The 16365-nt window shown below is 48.8% G+C and overlaps 6 protein-coding genes across 6 annotated transcripts; 3 read left to right on the plus strand and 3 right to left on the minus strand.

The window, feature by feature from the left end:
* Nucleotides 1-167: 167 nt before the first annotated feature.
* On the minus strand, nt 168-6939 carry GGS25DRAFT_531679 (uncharacterized protein; the record flags this gene model as incomplete). The annotated part of the gene is made up of 2 exons (XM_049265513.1): nt 6627-6939; nt 168-6496 (listed from the first exon to the last, which is right to left on the minus strand). Exons 1-2 carry the CDS (start codon nt 6691-6693, stop codon nt 168-170), a joined length of 6396 nt encoding a protein of 2131 aa, XP_049116757.1. The 5' UTR covers nt 6694-6939.
* A 408-nt stretch (nt 6940-7347) lies between these two features.
* Nucleotides 7348-7817, minus strand: GGS25DRAFT_284891 (uncharacterized protein). The gene has a single exon (XM_049257499.1). The coding sequence runs from the start codon at nt 7629-7631 to the stop codon at nt 7395-7397; it is 237 nt and encodes a 78-aa protein (XP_049116758.1). The 5' UTR covers nt 7632-7817; the 3' UTR covers nt 7348-7394.
* A 2236-nt stretch (nt 7818-10053) lies between these two features.
* On the plus strand, nt 10054-11280 carry GGS25DRAFT_284895 (ankyrin). Its single transcript, XM_049257500.1, has 2 exons — nt 10054-10999; nt 11071-11280. Exon 1 carries the CDS (start codon nt 10372-10374, stop codon nt 10957-10959), a length of 588 nt encoding a protein of 195 aa, XP_049116759.1. The 5' UTR covers nt 10054-10371; the 3' UTR covers nt 10960-10999; nt 11071-11280.
* A 59-nt stretch (nt 11281-11339) lies between these two features.
* On the minus strand, nt 11340-12698 carry GGS25DRAFT_490999 (uncharacterized protein; the record flags this gene model as incomplete). Its single annotated transcript, XM_049261044.1, has 2 exons — nt 12540-12698; nt 11340-12478 (listed from the first exon to the last, which is right to left on the minus strand). Coding segments are annotated over exons 1-2 (1055 nt in total), but the record flags the coding sequence as incomplete, so codon positions are not given.
* Nucleotides 12699-12873: 175 nt separating this feature from the next.
* On the plus strand, nt 12874-14648 carry GGS25DRAFT_284966 (uncharacterized protein). Its single transcript, XM_049257501.1, has 3 exons — nt 12874-12964; nt 13038-13350; nt 13424-14648. Exons 2-3 carry the CDS (start codon nt 13133-13135, stop codon nt 14388-14390), a joined length of 1185 nt encoding a protein of 394 aa, XP_049116761.1. The 5' UTR covers nt 12874-12964; nt 13038-13132; the 3' UTR covers nt 14391-14648.
* A 129-nt stretch (nt 14649-14777) lies between these two features.
* GGS25DRAFT_521791 (NAD(P)-binding protein) lies at nt 14778-16127 on the plus strand (the record flags this gene model as incomplete). Its single annotated transcript, XM_049264113.1, has 4 exons — nt 14778-14962; nt 15045-15064; nt 15126-15551; nt 15832-16127. The coding sequence occupies 4 exons, from the start codon at nt 14778-14780 to the stop codon at nt 16125-16127; spliced, it is 927 nt and encodes a 308-aa protein (XP_049116762.1).
* Nucleotides 16128-16365: the final 238 nt, after the last annotated feature.

The raw sequence follows: 16365 nt of genomic DNA on the forward strand, positions 1-16365 counted from the left end.
CCCTTCCCTTCCTTTCCGAAACGCCGTGCCGTGCCTTGCCATGCCATGCTATATACCGTGTGATGCAATGAATCTGATGTTATAATTTACAATACCGAATACCGTACCTAGGTAGGTAGGCTGGGTATACAATACCACCCACCACCCACCACCCCCCACCCCCGCACCTACCGCTGAAACTCAACCTTCCTCGCCCTCCCCATCGCCAGCCTGCCCACCGCCAGCCACCACCACTCGCCGACCGTCGCGGCGGACGGCCCCAGGAGTCCCAGTTCCTCGACCCAGTCCATGATGGCCCTCGCCTCGAACGGCTCGACGAACGGCTTCAGCAGCGTGGACGCCGTGTGCGGGGTGAGCGGGCCCTTTGTCGCGAGCGCCAGCACCACCATGCAGAGGTACGTGATCCAGCGGCCCTGGTCGAGCCTTCCGTGAAAGTCGACCCAGATGGGGATCTCGCCGCGGGCGCCCCTCGTCGGCGGCTGCATCTTCTCGACCTGCGCGAGCAGCGGGAGGTCCTGGTCGAGGAGGTAGCTGCTTGTGGGAGAGAGCCTGAGGGCGAAGTGGTAGTAGCTCTTGGGGAAGGTGCGGCCGTCGTAGTTCCCGGGCTCGAAGCCGAAGGGGATGTTGGGGGTTGGGTCGACGGGGTCGATGCGGATGCGGGCGTGGGCCTGGAGGTTGAGGACGGCGAGGATGGTGCCCTCGTTGGCGACGTACGGCAGGACGACGTGCGGCGCGCCGCCGTGGTGGCGGAAGCTCGCGTCGAGTTGTGCTTTGAAGTGCGCGGCCTGCTCGAGGCGCTCGATCGGCGCCGACTTCTCCAGCTGCTTCGCGAAGATCCCGTGTAGGCGTAGCGATTGACCGAGGATCTTCCCCTTGCTTCGCGCCGCTACTCGCTCCACCACGAGTCGGTCGACTACCTTCTTGAGCAGCTTGTTCGTCTCGGCGTCGTCCTTGCCGCTTAGTTGGAGGAGCTTTTTGCGGATCTCCTCTGGTGCATTCGCGCCGTTGATCCGCGTGACGCACAAGGAACGGACCCACGATCTTGCGCGACTTATGATCTCGTCGTCGGCCGGCGCGCCGTGGTTAAGGGGGATCGAGATAGGCTCGCTAGAGGTTCCTTCCATTCGAGCGTAGATAGACGTGATGCCGTGGAACCATGTTTCTCTCCAATCCGGGGCCTCGTTCGCTACATTCTCCAGCGAGTAAGTCTCCTCGAGAACACGACGGGATTTGGGGAGATGGACGTTCTCGTGAGTCTCGAGTTTGGTCGCCCAAATAATCAATGATTTCCAATCATAGGACTCCACGTCGTCGTAATTTAAAGGTGGAAATTGGCCCTCTTCGTAGGCCTCTAGAAATGCCGACTGGAATTTCACTGTCAGGGCATCGATGTAGGTCTTCCGCTCCTTACTGACCCGGGGCCAGAATTTTCTCAAGGCTGAGTGAGAGCATCTGGGGAAAGTCTTGAGGATCAAACCGATGTCCACCTTCCTATCCACTCCTCCCAGGAGTGTTTTAAAGACGACGTGCGCAGCGATGAGCTCGGTTTCGCCACTGAGGCCAAGCGCGTCGTCGTCTTGGAGTGGTCTATTTACACGACCACGTGGCTGGATGGGTATTGGTCTGAGTGACCGTGTCTTATACTGGACTTCTGGTTGGGACGCCATGACTATCTGCGTTGCCTTTGAGTTCTTCTTCGTGTTGGATCGAGCAGCCTTCCCCAATCGTGACTCGGAGTTCTGTCCATTTACTGGCCGGCCCCTGTTATGACGAACCACATTGGGCAATCCAATGTTTTCGTCGTCGGCGGAAGCGTTCTTGATATCGTCTGGTAATGTGTCCGGTGTGAATTGGTTTGCACTTGGCCATTCCAAGGTGATGGGTTTCATGTTCGATCGAGGGACCTCGGACGAGAGAGACATGAATATATAATCAGGAGCAACTGATCCGTGCATGATGACACGAGAGCCTTCAGCTGATTGTTCCCATCTCTCAATGATGCCGACCTCACGTAGAAACTTTCCGTAGGAGGGATCTGCCCAGGAGGTGAATTGAAATCTACCCCGGTAAGTTCTGAGGATATCTCCGGCACCCTGCGGCAGATTCTCTCGCTGGAACCATCTCGCATTCGGCATGGCCCCAGCTAACAAGAAGCTGGTCGAATTTGATTCGAAATAGCTGGCAGGCAGCCATGGCCACTTGCCAGATTGCGAGCACTTGATTACTTCGTTCTCTGCAAATCTTGTGCCAGCATCCTCTGGCCGTGTACTTGGGTTATCATCTGTGAGAGGGGTATGCTGTGCGTCGAGGGGATCCTCTTCATCCTCTTCTTCATCGCTTCCGGAATCCTCTGGCACAAATGATGTAGAAATCGCCGGCTCGACGAACTGATTCGCCGTGATTTCTTTGGTCGCCTTTTCCAAAGCATCCTGCAATACTTCATCATATGTACCTCCATTTCCATCACCTTGAGAGCCATTCCAAAACCCTGTGTCGGATGAGATTGTGTGCTTTGTGTTCGTGCTTCCGCTGGAGGCCTTCAGCATATTGTTTGACCGTCGCCATATTGAATTCAACGTGTTACGATGAGTGTTTTTCGGAGACGATAGAATCGTGTCAATGCTAGGTGCTAACGAGGTGGTCTCTTGAACCGGGGCTGACCATGCCCCAGTCGCAAAGTCTTGAAGGTAGGCATGTTTTTGTTCCCATTTCTCACCTTGGCTTTGCTTTTGGGTCCAGATATATTTGGCTACTTTTCCCGTATCCCAATATTCTCTGTGTTCGCTTCGTTTCCGAAGCTTTTGCGAATTTCGAGGCTTATCGATGTCGACATTGTCAAGGCGGACCTTTTTGGTAGGGGATGCCAGTGTTGGTTCATCTTGCTCCATGTGTCTCTTTGAACCGGTTGCATATGTGGAGACATCACTTACAACATGCGATGGATATTGCAAAACTTCAATATCCTCAATGGCGCCTGACCTGGTCGTGGTAAATCTGTGTGTTGATTTACGCGTTACGTTTGACGGCGACTTGTCTTTGTATCTCGATGCGAGTGCATCGAATAGTTGACTTTCATCCTGCGGCAAAGAGAATGCCTCTGGGATGTATGGCTCCGGGAACATCTCTCTCATCTTTTCCTTGACGGCAACAACTTTGGGGCTAGCAGTCAAGCGTGCAGCATCAACAGCCTCTGGAGGGGGGGTTGCCAGTACACAACATTCCTGCAGCTGGCTACTGTGGTCAAGGAAAAAGAAGTGCAGTTGCAGGAGCTTTCCAGCTTTCTCCATGTTATTCACCACATTCTGGCATACCTTCAGATCAGGCGGGGGTATATCGGTATGTCTTTTATTCCAGAGAGAGGTCATAGCAAGATAAAGGGAACGCTGCCCAGGAAACACGCCGTCATTGTGATCAATCAGATGCTGGATTATATGAGATGCGCGTTCTCGGCGTACCGTACCGATAGTATTCTGGGATCGTTTGCGAGGTTTCTCCTTTTCTGCGATATTTGCAGTAGAGCTGTTCGCTGAGACCGCTTGGAAGTCCATTGAAGAGTTCGAACGGCTTACGTTCGATGTGTTGTTTAGCACAGGGGGTCGTAAGCTGAAGTTGGACAATTCTGCTTTAGATACCCCCAAAGTTGCCACTTCCTTGTCGTGAATGGGTGTTTGATGGCGACTGCAAGTTATCGTCTCATCTAGGTTCTTTTCAACCCCGTTGCTACGTACAACGTCTTCGCCGCCCTCCAAAAGTTGCTTTGGCGCCAACTGCGACAATCTCTGGCTTGTATGGCGTGGCTGAGGGATGGTATTTTGAGTGTTGTACAAGGACACTTGGCTATGTTCTCGTTGTCTCCGATGGTCAACAACATCATATGCTTCCACATCTTGTAAAACAATCGATCCTCGAATAGGCCCATTCCTAGATGATTCTTGCGGATTTTGACCCTGTATGGAATGCTCCGTAGACCGAACCCGTTTAGAAGGTAGTAGTCGATGGTCTCCACCTTCGAGCGCTCGCCGGGGCGACGTTTGACTTGGGTCAGGTATGCTTAGAGTCTGGTCTTGACTTTGTCCCCCCGTTTTTCTCGGTGGCTTAGTCTTTGGGATCGGTTTTGGCTTTGGAATGTTTACTTTGGCAACCTTCGGAGGTTTAGGAGGAGGCGGAATATATTCAGGATTGCAAGCAGTCTGAGATTTGCTCAGATGATACTCCAGACCATTCGAGTTCTTCCAGCTGTTGCCACACTTTTCGCAGCGGTATGACGCTTTACCTTTGCCGCCTTGTTTCGCTTTCTTCTTCCCATTCTGCCCGGCTGTTGACTTTTCAGTCTGCATAGAGTCATCCATATTCGCAGTTTGAGATGGAGTGAGTTCGGGGTCTAGAGGTGGAGAGGATTCAGCTTCGCATGGGATCTCTTCCGAAATTGCTGGTCGCCTATCTCTCATACGGTCTAGAAAGGACCAGTCCTTGAGTGAGTTAAATTTGAATGTGAGAACGAGCGATTTTTTTCGCCGTCCCTTTTTTCCAGGTGGGTCCAAGAAATTATCGACCTCGCGGTGAATACCTGGAGGTCTGGGAGTCGGTAGTCTTGGAGGTTCTATCTCTTGGCCTGAGGTTGTAACAGAGACAACACCGGAATCTTCTCCAGGTGTTTCACCACTGGTTGAGGATTGTCCTATCTTTGATTTCTTGCTGGGTCGTGGTCGGCCATCACCAACTATGTCTTCGGTAGGCTCATTGCCTGAAATACGCTTTCGTTTCCTACCTTTTAGGGGTTTCGGATGATGTAAACTGTTATGGATTTGAGTGAGCGAAGAGGTAGAGGCTGTTGCAAATTTTGACAGTACAGGCTGCGAAAACGTGTAGCCATTTGCCGAAATGGTTGAAGTTTTCTGCGAAAAGTCCTCGTTTTGAACTTCTACAATCGCGTTCGCTTCTTGACTTCGGACTCCGTCCTCCCTTTCATGCTCCGCAGAACCATTAACTTCGCTCTTCGCAACGAATTGGTACGCCATCGTTTTACCGTGCCGGCTAAGCTGGGAGGAAACGTTAAATCGTCCCAAGTGAGGCGGCTGTGAATTAGGTAGCGACATCTGTCCAGTGAGCGCTGCGGTGTATTTGCGGTACGCGTGCCCCAAAGTGAGGCGGCCAATTTCGACATTGGAGGAGCCTTCTGGGCCAGCCCTTTGAATTATCTCAAACGTTGTATTGACAATAGGCTTGTGTCGGTTCCATAATGATGGCATCGGCTCCTCCTGGCTTGATGACTGGGATTGGGTTTGCCTCTTCGAGGCACGTTTATTTATCTGGCTATGAGGACTGAAGTTGATTTCTTGATTGTATCTAGCTCGAGAGGCTTGTCCTCGTTTCCCCAGACGAGCGGAAGGAACATTAATATGGGCGCTCGGGGTAGATCGAAATACCCTCCATTCATCAGCCGTTGGGTCTCTAATAAACTTGACACAGTCTTTAAAGAGCCTCTGTCCATTGGCAAATCTTGCGGCCACGAACGTAACTGCTCCAATGCTGGTGAACCAACGTGATGTTTTCGCTAAGGCTCTCATCTGAGGCACGCGGTTCTCAATATCTAGTTTGATTCGTACATCGCAATATCGCATGACCCCCCATGCCTTCACGACAGCATGAAAGGCTTGAGCAATGGCTATATAATCAAGCCTCTCGCCATTCCAGGCGGAACTGAACGGTACCGGGGCGAGATCTTTTGTCAGGGCCTCCTTTGACACGTCGATCTTGTCGAAATTGAGTCCGTCGCGATTCTCCTTTGCAGTTTTGGCAAATTTAGCAAGCCATAACTTGCTAGAACGACACCCGCGAAGGATTATGGGCTGCTTGATGATGTAGCCTTTTCTTGCTAGTGCCTCAGTGCGCGTCGGAAGGGATCGTTTGTCTTGGCCAGACAATCGAACTAAATCCCCCTGGAGTATCCCCTTTTCCCTAACGGATGCAATGTCAACTAAGGCTTTCCATTCGAATAAGGGGACCCGCTTCAGATCTGGGCCATGGCCGGCAAGCGTCTTCCATTGGCGTTCCTCGGAAACATGGAGTCGAGGCCTGTATTTCTGTACAGATTGCTCTAGTTTTGGTTGTTTTCCCAGTTGATGGCCATTTTCTGATGTAGAAGTTGCATTTTGAAGTGTTTTGAGGTCACCAGGAGAAGCTGGCACAGACCCAGAAACATCATCTTCTTCTGGAAGTGACAACAGTTCATCTAATGGGAGATGGTTGAATTGCCTGTTAGTACCCACAGAGACATCCGCTCTTGCCACCAGCCATCCCCAAACCTTTGAGCCGACAGAAAAGTCATAGCCACTATTCTCATGCTGAGTCTGGAGCCCTGTACTGGGGTTGACGGTGTCAGCACCACCTATCATATGTCGCGCATCACATTGCTCGTGAGCGGTATTACGGATCTGCTCTTCAGCGTCGCCATAGAAAGTCTCAATTACTTTCAACGCAGCAGATACGGAACAACCTAGTGAACAACACATAAGTAAGCTTTCACTCAAAATACTCGAAATACAACATATCTGAATGAACGATGCATCGTCTTTGGATATTCGTATATTTCAGTTAAACGGCTGTAGTTAAGGAATTGAACTCACCCCGAACGCCAGAGAAAGCGATTTCAGTCAAGAGCGATTCAATCAGCTCATCGAGGCCTCTTTCCATGTTGTACGTTGATATTCAGGCATTCAGAGAGGAGTGATGAAAGACAATTAAAAAAAAAAAAAGTGAAAAAGGGCGATAAAAGTTAAGCACTAAAAAGGATCGAACTTGAGTGCTTCAGGGATCTGACTTATGAATGCGTTCGCGAAGTTCTAATTCGAGGAACAGAGTGGGTTCGAGATTTCTAGTTTTTCTTTTTTTTTTTTTTTTTAATTCTTTTTTTTTCAAATGAGGGGAGCTTAAGCTGTTTGCCGAAGTCGAGTCACTTTTTGCGGGGGACAAACATGGGCTAGTCTACCTTTTATCGGTTTAATGTCGGCCAAACCTCATTTTATCAGTATTTATTGTGTACATAATACATACTAGGGACCTAGGGTACATATAATAGACTCAAACTCAAACTCAAAATCACTTGCTTATTAAGCTTTAATGAAAGCATTTGATGCAGCTATCATGTCAGCAATTCCTCTCTTCCTGTCTTCGTCGTTGGGATATCAACCATGATTTTGCTGTACAGAGATCGGTCGTCATGTTTGATAGCGAAGACCTCCCCCTGAATATATCGTCGACTACCTATTGGTTCGCTGCGATCTCTCGTGGAGATTCATAACAAATCAGTTCTCACGGTCCATAGAGCAGGCTCTGCATTTCTTGTTCTAGAGGCTCAAGAACTTTCTCCTCTACCGCCTTAGAGAAAGTCCGCGTTACCAAATGATGCAAATGGGTCGAGATAGCATTGAAGGTAGGTAATATATAATAGCTTTAGCGAATGCCCAGGATAAATTCCCTTGTTCAACCTCTCCCTTTCGCCATCGATTAGTTGTTGTTAGGTCAGTCGCCTCATTCGGTATACCATTTGGTCCGAAATCTTCTTGCTGCTGTAAACTCTCGATCGGCCTACCAAACTTGATTTCAAGCAGCATGATAGCAAGGCAAAACATGTTCTGTCCAACAATCCGCTGATGTCCTAGAAAGGGGGCAGTCCCAGTTTGAGTCTTATGTCTATGACTCAAATATATCTATAGTCTCGCGACAATTATCCCTCAGTCTCAGAAACCGAATCTCATATTTATTCCACGGATGTTGAAGCCAGGGTGTCTCGCTGAGCTGAAGAACTGATGATGCTAATGTAATCGCTAGTCTGTAACGGTCTTGCTCAGGAAAGTCCGTACGTCTCATTTCGGACAGAAGGTCGGCTAGGGCGAGGCTTTTTGTAATCAGCTTACATGGAGGCCTTTCTACTTCGTACAGACCCCTTAATGTCTCCGAAGGGTCCAAGCGAAACCCCAGGAACAGATGGTTTACTGATTACATGACAGAACAAATATCATTGATTTCCATTAATTGCGAAAGGCGATCTGCAGGACCGTTTTGTCCGCTTGGAAGAGAAAACTTGACAACTGGGACGCCTGGTGTTCTTTTGCTTTTATTAGCTGACAGTATGAAATTCGGTACAGCCAGTGTGATTCTAATACCTTGCAGTTTGCATAGTATCTTCATCGACGCGAAACTCAGTGTCGACCCAGGTAGCCGTCGGGACTCTCATCAAGGAAATCCCAAAACAATCGCATTCTCCAACTCTCTGCGACAAGCCCTTCCATCTTTTCCTCGTTCGTGAAGCAAATCTCTGTTCCAACAGCAGACCAGCATCATGCATAGTATGTGCGGCACACCAACTTTGATTTAATCCTTTATAAACCCTAGATGCTCTGTCTGAAACTTAATGGCTCCTACTTAATATAATCCACCGCAGGGAGCATATTCTTCAGGACCTTCAGCCATATATGTGCACGTATTCTAACTGTCACGAAGGCGATGTCATGTATGCCTATAGGATGTCTTGGTTAGAGCATGAGGCACAAGTGCACCGAAAGGTGTGGCGTTGTTTTCAACATGCCGAATTATTCAAGTCCAAGGAAGTGTTAAAATATCACCTTGACACGGAGCACCGAAATCTTTGAGAAGCCCAGATTGAAAGCTTAGTCAACCTCGGACAGGCGAGCATTCAAGAAGACAGAATCATGTGCCCATTCTGCCTATCCGAAGGCCCCTTTCAGAAAGGCCTCCAAAAATGAATGGCCTTTCATATGGAAAAAACTAGCATGTTTCGCTTTACCTAGGAATACAGAAACTAAAGAAGAGGGGTTATCTTTTGGAAGCAACTCGAATAATGCTCATGGAGGTCAATCTATAGCTTCTCTAGGATCTGTCACCCTAGACTTCTCTGTAGCAAGATCTAATGGGTCTACGTCTTCCGCAGCTAGCCTCTTGAAGTCACTTTTCAAGGAGGAACAGCATTCTCCGGGTCCTCCAGATTACCAACAGCTGGCGAATGCAACTGCTAGCTGGCTAACACCTATCGACAACTCGAAACAACAGAGTGCATAGACTAGTCAACGACAAGAAGGTGAGGGACGGTGGATACTACAATCAGACGAGTTCCAAACCTGGGTCCGCCGAACACATCAGATTTTGTTCTGTTCGGGTACTTCTGGGACGGGCAAGACAATAACTACATCTGTGGTTGTAGAGCACCTTACCGCCATGCATCAAGAAGACGCTTCTGTCGGTATTGCCTACATATATCTCGACTATCAACGGGAAAACGAGCAACTCCCCACTGGCTTACTCCTAAGTCTGCTAAAGCAGCTATGTCGGCAATCAAATCCTATGTCTCCCAAGGTGAAACCCCTATTTAGCCACTACGAAAATACAGACACTCGACTGAATACTGAAGAAACCATTGAACTTCTCTGGATGGTAGCACTCGAATATTCAAGAGTCTTTTTAGTAGTTGATGCACTTGATGAGGATGGAGATTTGGACCACCGGTCTTCTTTTCTTTCACAGATATTCAAAATACAGGTAATTACCGGAGCAAATCTTCTTGTGACTTCAAGACCAGTTCCGGAGATAGAAGATATATTTCAAGAGAAGCCTGCGCAATATCCTACAGGGCCAGTAGTACAGGCAGCAAAGACTTGAAAAGATTACTCGTTAATGTTGCTCAGCCGGGGAAGGGAATGTGGGTCGTCCCTATATAGGTGCTATATACGCGATATAATACTAATACGTTCTTAGATTCCTCTCTGTCGCGAATCTGGAGATGTTCGAACTCGCTTATAGGAATACAGCGGACAATATCAAAGGGAGAGGCTATCAGGCATGGCCAGCTCCGTAATAAATGCCTTCAAAGGTTTGTCAGCTCTGAAAACCCTCGCCATGAGTTTGCATAGCTGATGTTGCTTTTTTAAAGCTCCACACAAGCACTGGACCGCAATGATGGCCAAGCGGCTAAGGTTCTTCGCCTTCGAGGTCAAAGTGAAAACGACCTTGTACGGGTAACACTTCATGAAACACCGTGTATAACTGAGCTTGCTACGAAGACACTATCGAGGATAACTTGGAAAAAACAATCAATTCACATGCAGCAACTCAGGCACGCACTCGCAGTAGAAGTTGGCGAGGCTAGGCCTGAAGAAGAAAACATGCCAGAAATGGAACTCGTTCATTCAGCATGCGCTGGATTGGTGGTGGTTATTCGCGGTGTTGTCCACTTTGTCACTCATTCAGCGTATGACTTTTTTAAACGAACGCATGAATATTGGTTTCCGGATGCACAATCCAACATCGCAAACATTGCGTCACGTACCTCTCATTTAGTGCCTTTGAGACCGGGCCATGTCAGACGACGGGCGACTGTGCAGAACGGATACGACTCTATCCACTTTATCGTTATGCTGCAGGGTTTTGGGGAGACCATGCCGTTGCCTCCCCTATCCTAAGTCAGCCCGTTATGGATGTACACCGTTGCATAGAGCCGCCCAGAGTGGAGATACAGCTTCTGTCAGGATATTACTCGATCATGGGGCTGATCTGGAGTCGAAGACGCATGGCAATCAAACGCTGCTATCATCATTTGCTACCACACATGGGTGCGAGCCTGTGGTAAGGGAATTGCTCGACCGTGGAGCTGACTTGGAGTCGAAGAGTGGCTCTGGCCAGACTCCCTTATCACATGCTGCTAAGAATGGACACGAGGCTGTTGTTAAACTATTAATCGACCGCGGAGCCGATTTAGAGTCGAGGAGTAATACGGGTCAAACGCCGTTATCATACGCTGCTCAGAATGGAAAGGAGTCTATGGTTAAGATACTACTCTCCTGTGGGGCCAATCCAGAGTCGATGGATAATCTTGGCCTGACGCCGACGTCACACGCCATCGAGAAGGGGCATCATGGTGTTGTTAAACTCTTGCAGCCTACCTAGGCAGGTCTTATTCCTTTTAGCTAGGAGCTCTTGAAACTAGGTACAAATAACGAAGGGGGTTTCTGATCCCAATTACGATCAATCGCTGCTTTTCTGTACTGACTTTTGCAGTGCCTGTCCCGAGAGACGAAGCCGCTATCTAGCTAGATACAGTTGATATCTTCATAGCAATGGACAAAAACGTAATGCGCAATCTTCGTAACGCCTACCTACCTAGGTACATAGTCATGCAGCGTATTGGTCGTCTGTCTACATCACCGGCATCTAGGTAGCAGATAAATAGATCTATGAAAACTGTGACCGATAGGTATCACGGATCAACTGATTCCCCGTAGAACAGGGTAAATAGCACCGAAGTTAGCAAAAGCGTGAATAACAGTGCTTCGCCACAATGTAAACTTTTTTTATACCTAGTCAGGTTTCTGGTAGGTAGTACTGTATTCGGGTATCTAGAATCGTTTCTAACATTCATGGGGGAGGAGTGATTCAGACAACTAACTACTATTCAGCAGCAGCAGCAGCATGCAGCGAAGGCCGCTTCTCGCTCATCCTCTTCCGATAGGCGGCGAGGATGTCGTCCCTGACGATCTGCAGCTCTTCTCTGCGCCGCAAGCTCCCCGCCGCCTTCGGTATGCCGTCGATCTCCACCGCCGCCCCGCGCACCGTCATCTTCCTCTGCTGCGGCCTGACGGTGAACTCGGGCGGCGCCTGCACGACGTCGTGGAGGCCGGCGCGCGTCTCGCCGCGCTTCTTCTTCAGCGCCTGCCAGGGGTCGTCGTCGCCGTCGGCGACCTCGCCCAGGTACCTGGTCTTCTTGCCCTTCTTGCCCTTCTTCTTGTTGGTCGGCGGGTCGAGTTTCCAGGTGACGCCGGCCTCTTCCTCCTCGAGCTCCTTCTCGGCCTCTTCCTCGAGCGCCTCCTCGTGCTTCTCTTTCAGCTTGCGCTCCTCCTCGCGCCACTCGGCGTACAGCTTGTGCATCTTCATCTCCTTCTTCGTGCGCCATGTTTTCAGACCGAGCGGGTCCTTGCCGTTGCGGATCGAGTTGTTGATGAGCCCGCCGACGGGCAGCGCGGCGTCGACGCGCGCGGCGAACTCGGACATGCGCTCGCCGGGCTTGATCGTGGGGATCTGTGAGACGGGTTTGGGCTGGGATTCTGCTTCCGCTTCTGCTTCGGCGTCGGCCCCGGCCCCGGCTTCGGTGTTTGATGTGGTGGCTGTCGCGTTCTTGCTCTTGTTCTTCTTGTTCTTCTTGCTCTTCCCCGTCGGCTCGTCGCCGTTGTCGAGCCCGGCCCGCGGCCGCTTACCGCCGGCAAAGGCCATCAGCTTCTTGAACGCTCGCGGGGCATCGTCCTTGGGCGCGCTGCTTCGCTTGCGTTTGAGGTTCTTGCTGCCGGTTTCGTCTGTTTTTTTATTTTCTGTCTTCTGGTTGGATTTTTTCTTGTTGTTATTGTTGTTGTCTTTCTGTGCCTGGGGTTTCACCGGTAGAGGTTTTGCGATTTGCGACGGTGGGAGGTCGTATCTAAGGGATAATTGTTAGCGAGATGTTGTGTTTGAATAGATAATTAGAAGGTATTATTTACGTGGATGGGTCTTTCTCCCTGCGCGTATGTTTATGAGGCATATTGGCTTTCTTGTGTTGGTGATATGGCGAGAGAATAGAGCAAGTGCAAGCAGATCGAGTCGAAAATCAAGAGCGGATAAGATTTCTTTTGGTGTTTGGTTTTTGGTGTTCTCCAAAAATTTTAATGTTCAAGGATCCGATAGGTAATACACTAAAGAGGTCCCACACTTTAAGCTTCTTCCGACCAATAAAAACTCAAGTTCTGTGGCTCCGTTCCGACCGACCTGGCCCCGGGGCCTGATTTTGATGTCATCAATTAGAACCCCTAGGGTAGCTTATTCACCCATTTCACTCTCACTTTAATCATTCAATGTTGATGTTATGAACTACAAACTCCATCTACCTACATCCTTCACCAAAATGTCCTATCTCATAAGTTGAACAGTGAGTTGCTTTAGCTTCAATCACGTTCCGTATATATAAATGTCCTGATTTATTACCTAAATATCATCTCTAGCCTATTTGTTGTTGTTAATGATTGAAGTCGAACCTATGTTAAGGAGTACGAAAAGTAAACGCCAGAATAAGTAGACAACCGCCAGTTATATCATCATGGGGGTAGCTGCCCTCCCTGAAAGAAAGATGTCATGGGGTAGACTTTGGAGCCGACAACGTGGCCAAGACTATATGCGCGTTGGTAAAAATGAAGAGAGCGAATATTCTCCCGAAACAAGAATAGATTCAGAGGACAATATAACACGAGACGCCCCTAAAAGGAAACGCTGGCGGGGCTACCTCACTTGTGGTAGTATATGGGGGGTGACAATTCTGTAGGCGCTGCTATAACACTGAAAATACGGACCGTATTAAAATCTGTATGACTGACTGACTCCCCAATTTTAGTGCCATCACTCTGCTCATAAGTCTGCTTCTTTCTATCGCAAGGAGTTTGTGGGGCATAGAAGACGATCCGGACAAAATATTTGGTAATTGGGGAAAGCCAGGGACAGAAACTGAAGGCTTAGCTTGGTATCCTACAGATTTCCTCCGAGACGTCGTCCCGATACGATGTCATTCACATAATGATTACTGGCGCAAAGTGCCGCTCTTTTCGGCACTACACGCCGGCTGCATCGGAGTTGAAGCAGATGTTTGGCTTTTTGATGATGATCCAAAACTCTACGTCGGGCATGATACCGCCGCCTTGACTACGAATCGCAGCTTCGAATCTCTTTATATAAACCCTTTAGTAGATCTGCTCAATCGAACAAACCCACATACGCCATTCTACAACGATACTCGACGCGGCGTGTTCGACTATGATCCAGAGCAAGCCGTTATCCTCTTGGTTGATTTAAAGACGGATGGGGCTCAAATTTGGCCACATGTTCTAGCCCAACTAGAACCTCTCAGATCAAGAGGTTGGCTCACCTACGTTGAAGATCAAGTTGTCCATCAGCGCCAAGTAACCGTCGTGGGCACCGGAAACACGCCATTTGATCTAGTGGTGCAAAATTCCACGTACCGAGATGCTTTCTTTGATGCACCGCTTGCAGAAATGTGGGAAGATCCTAGTGTCCCCGATACTGGCTCTACAAACACTACATATAACGAGACGAATTCACTATACGCCAGCACAAGTCTCACAGAAGCTGTGGGGTTGATATTTGGTGGTTTTAGTGATAGCCAGCTTCGCACAATCCGCGGGCAGATCAAGGGGGCTCACCAGAGAGGACTCAAGGTTCGGTATTGGGATACGCCTGGATGGCCTATCGGACTGAGGAACAAGGTCTGGCATACTTTGATGGAAGAAGGGGTAGACATGCTGAATGTGGATGACCTTAAGAGTGCTGCAAGGAAAGAATGGTAAGACCCTGCTTGAGTTTGTATTGAATAAAAGTATTTTTAGAATAATATTTAGAGATTTCTAGTACAATGCAAAGCCTTTCAATTTGCCAATAACTACAACAGCTGTTATGAGGTCACATGTGGTGCTTTATCTAGGGTAGTTATTTATACTTAGCACCTACTAGTTACTATGTACTATGTAGTAGTGTTCAAGGTTCCCACTTTACAGGGGACAGCTATGAAATGGCCCTCACTAAATAACCCCGCTATTAGTTATCCCCTCCAAGCTCTACTATGTAGTAAATGTCATCATTGTTCATACAACTTTTTATTTACCTTCCTTACACGTTTACAGCTCTGACCAAAGTTGATCTTAAATCGAGTCCAAGGAATATTTTGACTAGAAGCAATGTCAAGTAAGACCGCATTGGTTACTGGTGCTACCGGTCTCCTTGGTAGACAGGTCGTAAGGGCTTTCGAAAGAGGAAAATGGAATGTGAAAGGCACAGGCTACTCCCGCGCCGACGGGGTATCAGTTCTCAAAGTTGATCTGGTCAATGCGGAACAGCTTACAGCTGCGTTAGACGACGTCAAGTATGACCTCATTCATTTTACTCAGTGGAGTTTATTACGCTTGCCAATAACATACGAGCTGACACTCCACTTCACTTCCAAGACCGCAGGTCGTGGTTCATTGTTAGTTACATCATCTGGCCTTTGCTCGCCCGTAAAACCCATGGGAGCTGACACTTGTCAGGCGCCGCAAACCGGTTCCCCGATAAATGCGACAAGGACCCCGAAGGGACCCGTGCTCTAAATGTTGAGGCAACCAGGAGACTTGCGTCGCTTTGTGCCGCCCGCGGCATCTTGCTGATCTACATATCCACCGACTACGTATTTCCTGGTAAACCCGGCGATGCGCCTTATGAAGCAGACGCGAAACCACAGCCCACGAACTTGTACGGTCAGACGAAGCTAGACGGAGAATATGTCGTGTTAGAAGAATACCAGAAGGCCGGCAAGGCAGGGCTAGGAGTGGTCCTGCGAGTTCCCGTATTGTACGGTGATGCAGAGGTTCCGGCTGAGAGTGCTGTGAATATCCTCTTGGATAATGTGTGGAAGGCACAAGAATCCGTGTCCAAGATTAAGATGGACCACTGGGCCCTTCGTTATCCTACCAATGGTATGTTATACATCCATATGAATGCATCTACCCTTCCGAGTCCTATGGATAGGCTATTCTTTTCTAGAAGCCTTTCCGGTATCTTGCAGCCTCAATTATTACGGCAACTAACATATCTTTAGTATGTTGCGGTACCTCCCCAGATTAATTGTCCGCGCTTCCGTATTAACTATTAGTAGACCGAGGATGTTGGACGGGTATGCCATGGTACGTGCTTTGCACTATTCTGTTGTAGTCAACGTCCCTCATGATTTCTCTATCGCTGACTATATCCTTACAGATATTTCTGTTAAGTATCTAGGTTCCGACGACAAATCCAAGCTGCCTTCTATCCTCCAATTCTCATCGGAGGACAAGTGCACTAAATACGAGATATGTCAACGCTTTGGTGAGATCATGGGTCTGTCGATCGCAGGTATCGAACCCAATACAGAGGGGAACGATCCCAACGCATCGGTTCAGAGGCCTTACGACTGCCATCTCAGTACAAAGGCGCTGAAGGATCTCGGTATTGACGTGTCCACTCAAGATTTCACCGGCTGGTGGAGGTGGAACGTCAAAGCCTTTAGAAAATGAGGGTCTGAGACAATGGCTCGCGACAGCACATAGAAGTCTGTAACTGCAAGAGAGTTGCACAAGTTGCGCCCTACAATCATGGCCAGGGCTTTATTGGTTTCAGTTTTTTCGGGAATGCGAGACATTAGTCAAAGCAGAGAATTGTTTCTACAGTCTTAGACCTGAACCATCTATTGGGAAGTAATGAAATCTACTGAACTACATATCAAGAGAGCCTCCAGATATCAAGGATGCCTAC

This window comes from Hypoxylon fragiforme, assembly GCF_022984875.1.
Source record: "Hypoxylon fragiforme strain CBS 206.31 chromosome Unknown GGS25scaffold_5, whole genome shotgun sequence".
Taxonomy (NCBI): Eukaryota; Fungi; Ascomycota; class Sordariomycetes; order Xylariales; family Hypoxylaceae; genus Hypoxylon; species Hypoxylon fragiforme.